This window comes from Harpia harpyja, unplaced genomic scaffold (assembly GCF_026419915.1).
Source record: "Harpia harpyja isolate bHarHar1 unplaced genomic scaffold, bHarHar1 primary haplotype scaffold_326, whole genome shotgun sequence".
Classification (NCBI taxonomy): Eukaryota; Metazoa; Chordata; class Aves; order Accipitriformes; family Accipitridae; genus Harpia; species Harpia harpyja.
Genome location: NW_026293275.1, coordinates 58,564 through 68,802, shown reverse-complemented (window position 1 = coordinate 68,802; position 10,239 = coordinate 58,564). Strand labels below are relative to the sequence as shown.

The 10,239-nt window shown below is 60.4% G+C and overlaps 1 protein-coding gene across 1 annotated transcript; it reads left to right on the top strand.

Moving 5' to 3' along the window:
• Nucleotides 1–825: 825 nt before the first annotated feature.
• Nucleotides 826–10,239, top strand: LOC128138298 (trypsin-like). Its single transcript, XM_052779591.1, has 5 exons — nt 826–1,017; nt 3,124–3,286; nt 5,084–5,337; nt 8,318–8,454; nt 9,946–10,239. Exons 1-5 carry the CDS (start codon nt 981–983, stop codon nt 10,105–10,107), a joined length of 753 nt encoding a protein of 250 aa, XP_052635551.1. The 5' UTR covers nt 826–980; the 3' UTR covers nt 10,108–10,239.

The following is a 10,239-nucleotide window of genomic DNA, read 5'->3' as shown; positions in this document are numbered from 1 at the left end:
TGGGATGCCCCAGGAGGAACTGGGGAGGCACTGGGAGACACTGGGATGCCCCAGGTGGCACTGGGAGGCACTGGGATGCCCCAGGAGGAACTGGGAGGCAGTGGGATGGCACTGGAGGCACTGGGAGGCACTGAGATGCCCCAGGAGGCAATGGGAAGGCACTGGGAGACACTGGGAGGCACTGGGAGGCACTGGGATGCCCCAGGAAGCACTAGGATGGCACTGGAGGCACTGGGAGGCACTGAGATGCCCCAGGAGGCAATGGGAAGGCACTGGGAAGCACTGGGAGACACTGGGAGGCACTGGGGTGCCCCAGGAGGCACTGGGATGGCACTGGGAGACACTGGGATGCCCCAGGTGGCACTGGGAGACACTGGGAGGCACTGGGTGGCACTGGGATGCCCCAGGAGGCACTTGGAGGCACTGGGATGCCCCAGGAGGAACTGGGGAGGCACTGGGAGACACTGGGATGCCCAGGTGGCACTGGGAGGCACTGGGATGCCCCAGGAGGAACTGGGAGGCAGTGGGATGGCACTGGAGGCACTGGGAGGCACTGAGATGCCCCAGGAGGAACTGGGAGGCAGTGGGATGGGACTGGAGGCACTGGGAGGCACTGGGTGGCACTGGGATGCCCCAGCAGACACTGGGATGCCCCAGGAGGCACTGGAGGCACTGGGAGGCACTGGGATGGCACTGGAGGCACTGGGAGGCACTAGGATGCCCCGGGAGGCACTGGGAAGGCTCCGCGATTGCCTTGGGAAGAACTGGGATGGCACTGGGATGGCACTGGGAGGCACTGGGAGGCACCCTCGCCGCCCCGGGGCCGAGGTGTGGCGGGAGGGTGAGACCGCCCCGACCGGCCTCGCTCCCTCCCCGGGTGGCCCCAGCCCAGGCGGGGCCCAACTGGGATTTAAGGGGCTGGGTCCGGCGCCCCGCCAGCCTCCTCTTCCTCCTCTTCCTCCCGTCGGACGCCCGCCGCCATGGAGCGCCTCCTGCCGCTGCTACTCCTCGCCACCGGTGAGGGCACTGGGGGGCACTGGGAGGGCGCTGGGAGGGGGCTGGAGGGCGCTAGGGGGGGCTGGAGGGCGCTGGGGGGCACTGGGAGGGCACTGGGGGGCGCTGGGAGGGGGCTGGAGGGCGCTGGGAGGGCGCTGGGGGTTGCTGGGAAGGCACTGGAGGGCACTGGGGGGCACTGGGGGGCACTGGGGGGTGCTGGGAAGGCACTGGGGGGTGCTGGGAAGGCACTGGAGGGCACTGGGGGGTGCTGGGAGGGCACTGGAGGGCACTGGCAGGCACTGGGAGACCGCTGGTGGGCACTGGTGGGCACTGGGGGGCACTGGGAGGGCGCTGGGGGCACTGGGAGGGCGCTGGGGGGCGCTGGGAAGGCACTGGAGGGTGCTGGGGGGTGCTGGGAAGGCACTGGAGGGCACTGGGGGGTGCTGGGAGGGCACTGGAGGGCACTGGCAGGCACTGGGAGAGTGCTGGAGGGCACTGGGGGGCACTGGGGGGCACTGGGAGGGGGTTTGGAGGGCACTGGAGGGTGCTGGAGGGCACTGAGGGGTGCTGGGGGGCACTGGGAGGGCACTGGAGGGTTCTGGAGGGCACTGAGGGGTTCTGGGGGGCACTGGAAGGGCACTGGGGAGCTCTGGGAGGGTGCTGGAGGTCACTGGAGGGCACTGGGAGGGTGCTGGGGAGTGCTGAAGGATGCTGGGAGGGTGCTGGAGGGCACTGCGAGGGCACTGGGGGGCACTGGGAGGGTGCTGGGGGGGGCACTGTGAAACACTAGGAGGTGCTGGGAGGCACTGGGGAGCACTAGGAGGTTGTGGGAAGGCACTGGGAGGGTGCTGGGAAACACTGGCAGGTGCTGGGGGGCTACTGGGAGGGTGCTGGGGGGCACTAGAGGGTGCTGGGAAGCACTGGGAGGTGCTGGGGGGCTACTGGGAGGGTGCTGGGGGGCACTAGAGGGTGCTGGGAAGCACTAGGAGGTGCTAGGGGGCACTGGGAGGTGCTGGGGGGCACTGGGAGGTGCTGGGGGACTACTGGGAGAGTGCTGGGGGGCACTAGAGGGTGCTGGGGGGGCACTGGGAGCGCATTGAGGGGCACTGGGGGATGCTAGGATGTGCTGGGAGGGCACTGGGGAGCACTAAGGGGCAGTGGGAATGAAGTGGGGGGAACTGGGGAGTGCTGGGAGGGCACTGGGGAGCACTAAGGGGCAGTGGGAATGAAGTGGGGGGAACTGGGGAGTGCTGGGAGGGCACTGGGAGGGTTCTGGGGGGCACTGGTGGAGTTGGGAGAGAGAGTGGAAGGTACTGGGAGGACACTGGGAGGCCCCAAGAGAGCACTGGGGAGTACCGGAGGTGAACTGGGGACACTGGGAGGCACTGGGAGCATACTGGTGTGAGCGGGAAGGAGAAAGAGGAAGCACTGGGAGGCAATGGATAGCATGGAACTGGTACCAGGCAGGAGCTGTGGGTGAACTGGGGGCAGTGGGAGTGTACTGGTGCAGGGAAGAGGGAAAAAGAAGGTACAGGGGGGCACTGGGAGGCACTGGGAGCACTGGTGGGGTGTAGAAGGGAATGAGGAGGTTGCAGGAAGGTAATGGAGGGCACTGGGGGCATACTGGGAAGGAGCTGGAGGTGAACTGGGTGCAGACCAGTGGCACGTGGAAAGGAATGGGGAAGCACTGGGAGGCACCAGGGAGATACTGAGTGTTACTGGGAGGGAACTGGAAGGTGCTGAGGGTGTACCGGGAGGGCGCTGAGAGCGTACTGGGAGGGCGCTGAGAGCAACTGGGGGCACTGGGCGGGAACCGGAGGCTACTGGGAAGACTTGGCAGGCAGTGGGAGGAAATGGTGTGACGCAGGGAGGCACTGGGGGCCACGGAGGGGGGGGAAACGAAGCAGCGTTGGGAAAGAACTGGGAGGGCACTGGGAGGCAGTGGGTGGGAAGCGGGAGGGCACTGGGAGGCAGTGGGTGGGAAGCGGTGGGGCACTGGGAGGGAAAGGAAGAACTGGGAGGCCACGGGGAGGGGGGGGGGTGACACGGGGAGGTGCTGGGTGGCCTGCCGGAACCCTTAAGGAGGGAACTGGGTGGAACTGGGAGGCAACTGGGAGGTTTCCGCAGTGACCGTGGGGGACGAGAATCGGATCGTGGGAGGTCGGAGCTGCCAGAAGAACCGTCACCCCTACCAGGTGGTCCTCCTGGGTCCTCAGAAGAACATCCACTGCGGTGGGGTCCTCATCGGCAAATCTTGGGTGCTGACGGCCGCCCACTGCGACACCAAGAGGTGGGGTCACCCGCCCCGCCCCACCCCACCCAGTAAAAAGTGGGGCGGGTTACTGGGAGAAACCGTCGAGCTGGCCAGCAGGAGCTGGTGGTGGTGGGATTTGTCTTCAAGGCGGGGTGGAGAACCTCCAAGGGAGAGGTGGGCATTTGGGGGGGGGCGGAGTCTCTAGGGCGGGTCTGACCCCACCCACCCACCCCGACCCCACCCCACAGTCTTCTGGGACCCGTTTCTTCCCAGCAACCAGTTTGGGACTGGGTGGGTAACTGCTGGGCAGAGAGGAGGCCACCTCTATGCCCAACGCAACCATCCGGTTGGCTTGCCCAACGCTACCCACGCTTCCCAGTATGACCATCCCGTTGGGCTGGCCACCACAACCACCTAGTCTGGCTCCCAGTATGACCATCTAACTGGGATGGTGACCTCAACCATCTAGTTGGGCTCCCAGTATGACCATCTAACTGGGTTAGTGACCTCATCCATCCAGTTGGGCTCCCAGTATGACCATCTAACTGGGTTGGTGACCTCACCCATCTAGTTGGGCTCCCAGAATGACCAGCTAACTGGGTTGGTCACCTCACCCATCCAGTTGGGCTCCCAGAATGACCATCTAACTAACTGGGTTGACCACCCAGAATGACCATCTAACTGGGATGGTGACCTCACCCATCCAGTTGGGCTCCCACAATGACCAGCTAACTGGGTTGGCCACCCAGAATGACCATCTAACTGGGATGGTGACCTCACCCATCCAGTTGGGCTCCCACAATGACCAGCTAACTGGGTTGGCCACCCAGAATGACCATCTAACTGGGATGGTGACCTCACCCATCCAGTTGGGCTCCCAGAATGACCATCTAACTGGGTTGGCCACCCAGAATGACCATCATCTAACTGGGTTGGCCGCCACAACCATCCAGTTGCCTTCCCCTGAGCGTGGCCAAGAGGTTCTCAATCCCAGCGTCTCCCAGCTCCTGAGGTTCTGCAGGGTCATCTTCCCAAGAACCACGTGATCCCTGGCTCCGGGCGAGGGTGGGCCACCACCGCCACCGTGTCAGGAGCCACGGTCCTCACTCTCCCGTAGAGGTCTCCTCCCTTGGCCACCTGAGGCAACCGGGGGGTGGCCACCTGGGCCACGAAGGACCTGAACTGCCCCCAAATTTGGTGACCGATGATGGGGTCTGAAGAGAGGTCTTCTCCTCTCCCCGTTCCCCCCAGCTCTGCGGACTGGGACCTGGCTTGGACCGGAACGGGTCGGGTGGAGGGAGCAAACCAGTTTGAGGAGCACTGGTGTGACTGGTCTGGGCAGGGGGTACCCACGTGCTGAGCCCGTGGGAGGACCACGGCGGCCACCTCCTCAAGCCATCTCCTCGAGGTAGAAGCGTGGACGTTACTCCAGTTTTCGGTGGTCCGAGCTTCTCCTGGCTGAGTACTGACGTACGGGGAGGAGCTGCTAGAAAAATGGGGAAGAAAAAGCCAAATTTGAGGGTTTAGTCGGGTGCGGCGGGGACCTGGAGAACGGCCAGGACTTCCGGGTCCTCAAGTTGGAGCCGGTTCTTCTTCAACTTGGGTTGGACTCGCTTCGGCTTGGCCGACTCTCCAGCTGACCTGCTGGGTGACGTCGGGCTCCGAGCCTCAGTTTCCCCATCTGGTTCAAGATATTAATGCTAGGAGGGGAAGCCTTTTGCCCAACTTCCCAGGAGCTCCTCCCAACCGCCACCACGTGGACCTTCCCTGCCATGTGCCACGTCCACCAGGGAACCTCACCGTGGTCCTTTCTCCACCCCTCCCGTTGCGCAGCTCCATCCCCATCCGCATGGGCGACCACAGCTTGAAGACCAAGGAGGGGACGGAGCAGTGCGTCAACTCGGCCAAGGCCTTCATCCACCCCAACTACAACCCCACCAGCCATGACAGTGACATCATGCTGCTGAAGCTCCAGAAACCGGTGCGGTTCACCGACCGCATCCATCCGGTGGCCCTCCCCAAGAGTTGTCCTCCAGCCAACACCGAGTGCGTCGTGTCGGGCTGGGGCAGCACCAGCAGCCCTGAAGGTAGGTGGAAACATCTCTTCGCGTCATGTGGTGGGGTCTTCAAGGGGTCTGGGGACTTCTCGGCACCTTGGGGACATCTCAGCGTCTTGGGGACATCTCAGCATCTTGGGGACATCTTAGTGTCTTTGGGATATCTCAGCGTTTTGGGGACATCTCGGCACCTTGGGGACATCTTAGTGTCTTTGGGATACCTCAGCGTTTTGGGGACATCTCAGCATCTTGGGGACATCTGAGTGTCTTTGGGATATCTCAGCGTCTTGGGGACATCTCAGCATCTTTGGGACATCTTAGCGTCTTGCGGATATCTCAGCGTCTTGCGGATATCTCAGTGTCTTGGGGACATCTTAGAGTCTTGGGGACATCTCAGCATCTTGGGGACATCTCAGCATCTTGGGAATATCAGCATCTTAGGGACATCAGCATCTTGGGGACATCTCAGCATCTTGGGGATATCTCAGCATCTTGCGGATATCAGCGTCTTGGGGACATCTTAGCCTCTTCGGGACATCTTAGAGTTTTGGGCAAATCTCAGCATCTTTGGGACATCTCAGCATCTTGGGGACATCTTAGAGTCTTGGGGACATCTTAGCATCTTGGAAATATCAGCATCTTGGGGACATCTTAGTGTCTTTGGGATATCTCAGCGTTTTGGGGACATCTCAGCACCTTGGGGACATCTTAGCGTCTTGCGGATATCTCAGCGTCTTGGGGACATCTCAGCATCTTTGGGACATCACAGCACCTTGGCGACATTTGAGTGTCTTTGGGATATCTTAGCCTCTTCGGGACATCTGAGCATCTCGGGGACATCTCAGCATCTCGGGGACATCTCAGCATCTTGGGGACATTTTAGTGTCTTTGGGACAGCTCAGCACCTTGGCGACATTTGAGTGTCTTTGGGATATCTTAGCCTCTTCGGGACATGTTAGCATCTTGGGGACATCTTAGCGCCTTGGGGACATCTTAGCGTCTTGCAGATATCTCAGCATCTTGGGGACATCTTAGAGTCTTGGGGACATCTCAGCATCTTGGGGACATCTCAGCATCTTTGGGACATCTTGGCGTCTTGGGGACATCTTGGCGTCTTGGGGACATCTCAGCATCTTGGGGACATCTTAGTGTCTTTGGGACATCTCAGTGTTTTGGGGACATCTCAGCATCTTTGGGACATCTCAGCGTCTTGGGGACATAGAGTCTTGGGGACATCTCAGCATCTTGGGGACATCTTAGCGTCTTGCAGATATCTCAGCATCTTGGGGACATCTTAGCCTCTAGGGGACATCTCAGCATCTTTGGGACATCTTAGCATCTTGGGACATCTCAGCGTCCTGGGGACATCTTAGTGTCTTGCAGATATCTCAGCATCTTGGGGACATCTTAGCCTCTAGGGGACATCTCAGCATCTTGGAAATATCAGCATCTTGGGGACATCTTAGTGTCTTTGGGATATCAGCATTTTGGGGACATCTTAGAGTCTTGGGGACATCTTAGGGATATCTCAGCGTCTTGGGGACATCTTAGCATCTTTGGGACATCACAGCACCTTGGCAACATTTGAGTGTCTTTGGGACATCTCAGCATCTTGGGGACATCTCAGCATCTTGCAGATATCAGCATCTTGGGGACATCTTAGAGTCTTGGGGACATTTCAGTGTCTTTGGGATATCTCAGCGCCTTTGGGATACCTTATCGTCTTGGGGACACCTCAGCATCTTGGGGACATCTTAGTGTCTTCAGGACATCTCAGCATCTTGCGGATATCTCAGCGTCTTGGGGACATCTTAGAGTCTTGGGGACATCTCAGCATCTTGGGGACATCTCAGCATCTTGGGAATATCAGCATCTTAGGGACATCAGCATCTTGGGGACATCTCAGCATCTTGCGGATATCAGCATCTTGGGGACATCTTAGCCTCTTCGGGACATCATAGAGTTTTGGGCACATCTCAGCATCTTTGGGACATCTCAGCATCTTGGGACATCTCAGCATCTTGGGGACATCTCAGCATCTTGGGGACATCTTAGAGTCTTGGGGACATCTTAGCATCTTGGAAATATCAGCATCTTGGGGACATCTTACCATCTTGGGACATCTCAGCGTCTTGGGGACATCTTAGTGTCTTGCAGATATCTCAGCATCTTGGGGACATCTTAGAGTCTTGGGGACATCACAGCACCTTGGCGACATTTGAGTGTCTTTGGGATATCTTAGCATCTCGGGGACACCTCAGCATCTTGGGGACATCTTAGAGTCTTGGGGACATCTTAGCATCTTTGGGATATCTTAGTGTCTTGGGGACATCTTAGAGTCTTGGGGACATCTCAGCATCTTGGGGACATCTTAGAGTCTTGGGGACATCTTAGCATCTTTGGGATATCTCAGCGTCTTGGGGACATCAGAGTTTTGGGGACATCTTAGCATCTTGGGGACATCTTAGTGTCTTTGGGATGCCTTAGCGTCTTTGGGATATCTTAGCATCTTGGGGACATCTTAGCATCTTGGGGACAACTCTAGCGTCCTCGGGACATCTTAGCGTCTTGCGGATATCTCAGCGTCTTGGGGACATCTTGGTGTCTTCGGGACATCTCAGCATCTTGGGGACATTCTCAGCAGTTTGGGGACATCTTAGAGTCTTGGGGACATCTGAGCATCTTTAGGGACATCTCAGCCTCTTGGGGACATCTCAGCCTCTTGGGGACAACTCCCCTGTGGGGCGGCCTGTGTCCATCGGCAGTCCATGGGGGTGGCTGTGGAGGTCTCCGTTCTCCACCAGGTCCACGCCACGACCACAGGAGACTCCAACTCACCTCCGCGGTGACCGGTCATCCCTCACCTTGAGGGCATCTTCCACGGCGGGCCGTCACCGCCGACAGCGCCCTAGAAGAGAGAGGGTCCCCCCCCTTTCCGTCCTCCCCTGGGACCCTACCGCCAGGCCGAGGGGTGTGTCGGGACCCCTGACCGTGTCCCACTGTCCCCCAGGGTACTTCCCCGATGTTCTCCAGTGCGGCGTGGTCTACACCATACCCAACGAAGAGTGCGGCAAACTCTACCCCAAAGGCATCACCAAGAACATGCTCTGCGCCGGCGTCAGCTCGGGGGGCACCGACTCTTGCCAGGTAGGTGCTGGGTGGGGTTGGCTCCACCCACCCTATCCCTGAGGAGACGCCCCAATGGAGAAGAATTTGGGGGGGGGGGCGGGGCACCTTGCCCGCTTGGCGTTGAGGACCAGTAGAGGAACCCAACTCCATGGTGGTTGAGTCTTGGGGACACGAGGGGCTGTAGGGATCCCTCCAGGCACCGCGGGGACCCCCAGGGTGCTATAGGGACCACCTGGGTTCCATAGGTGCTACAGGGACCCCTCCCCAAGCACCATGCACACCCCTGGGTGCTATAGGGACCGGCACCCACCTCCGGGGTACTAGAGGACCCTCAGGGTGTTAGAGGAAAGCCTGGGTGCTATAGGGACACCCCAAGAACTCTACAGCTCCCCTGGGTGCTACGGGGACCCCATGGCACTATAGGGACCTCCTGGGCCTCAGCTCCAGCACCCTATAGGGCGTGGCGGTCTCCATACCTTGACCTCATAGGGCATGGTGGTCTCCATCCCTTGACTTCATAGGGCGTGGTGGTCTCCATGTCTTGACCCTGTGGGGTGTGGTGATCTCCATCCATTGACCTCATAGGGTGTGGTGGTCTCCATCCCTTGACCCCATAGGGTGTGGTGGTCTCCATCCCTTGACCCCATGGGGCATGGTGGTCTCCACGTCTTGACCCCATAGGGCGTGGCGGTCTCCATCCCTTGACCCCATGGGGCGTGGCGGTCTCCATCCCTTGACCCCATAGGGCGTGGTGGTCTCCATCCCTTGACCCCATGGGGCGTGGTGCTCTCCATCCCTTGACCCCATGGGGCGTGGTGGTCTCCATCCCTTGACTTCATAGGGCATGGTGGTCTCCATCCCTTGACCCCATGGGGTGTGGCGGTCTCCATCCCTTGACCCCATAGGGCGTGGTGGTCTCCATCCCTTGACTTCATAGGGTGTGGTGGTCTCCATCCCTTGACCCCATAGGGTGTGGTGGTCTCCATCCCTTGACCCCATGGGGCATGGTGGTCTCCACGTCTTGACCCCATAGGGCGTGGCGGTCTCCATCCCTTGACCCCATGGGGCGTGGCGGTCTCCATCCCTTGACCCCATAGGGCGTGGTGGTCTCCATCCCTTGACCCCATGGGGCGTGGTGCTCTCCATCCCTTGACCCCATGGGGCGTGGTGGTCTCCATCCCTTGACTTCATAGGGCATGGTGGTCTCCATCCCTTGACTTCATAGGGTGTGGTGCTCTCCATCCCTTGACCCCATGGGGCGTGGTGGTCTCCATCCCTTGACTTCATAGGGTGTGGTGGTCTCCATGCCTTAACCCCATAGGGCGTGGTGGTCTCCATCCCTTGACCCCATAGGGCGTGGCGATCTCCATCCCTTGACCCCCCGGGGCGTGGCGGTGCCCAACGGAGAACCACGGGGCCTGCAGGGTCGCCGTGACGTGAAGCTGGGGGCGGGATTTGGCGAGACCCAACCACGGGCCCGTCACCTCATTGGCTGCTTCTCTCCCCCAGGGTGACTCGGGGGGTCCGCTGGTGTGTCGGGACGAGCTGCAGGGCATCGTGTCGTGGGGCATGCAGGTGTGCGGGCAGGAGGGCAAGCCGGGCGTCTACACCCGCGTCTGCGAGTTCACCGCTTGGATCCACGACACCATGAGGAGGAACAGCCGTCTCTGAAGCCACGCCCCCCCCAGGAAGACTCCTCCCCTCTCCCCGCCCCCTTAAAATACCAGGGGTCTTCTCCCTTCCCTCATCCCGCGCCACCTTCCTTGCGCAACCGGGAAGATCTCCTGGAATAAAGTCCTGTGA

Excerpts from the sequence above, each read along its gene's own strand:
- LOC128138298 (XM_052779591.1), top strand. The coding sequence starts at position 981 with ATGGAGCGCCTCCTGCCGCTGCTACTCCTCGCCACCG. Across the intron at positions 3,287-5,083 it reads GCCCACTGCGACACCAAGAG|CTCCATCCCCATCCGCATGG; the intron begins GTGGGGTCACCC and ends CCCGTTGCGCAG. Across the intron at positions 8,455-9,945 it reads GGGGCACCGACTCTTGCCAG|GGTGACTCGGGGGGTCCGCT; the intron begins GTAGGTGCTGGG and ends TCTCTCCCCCAG.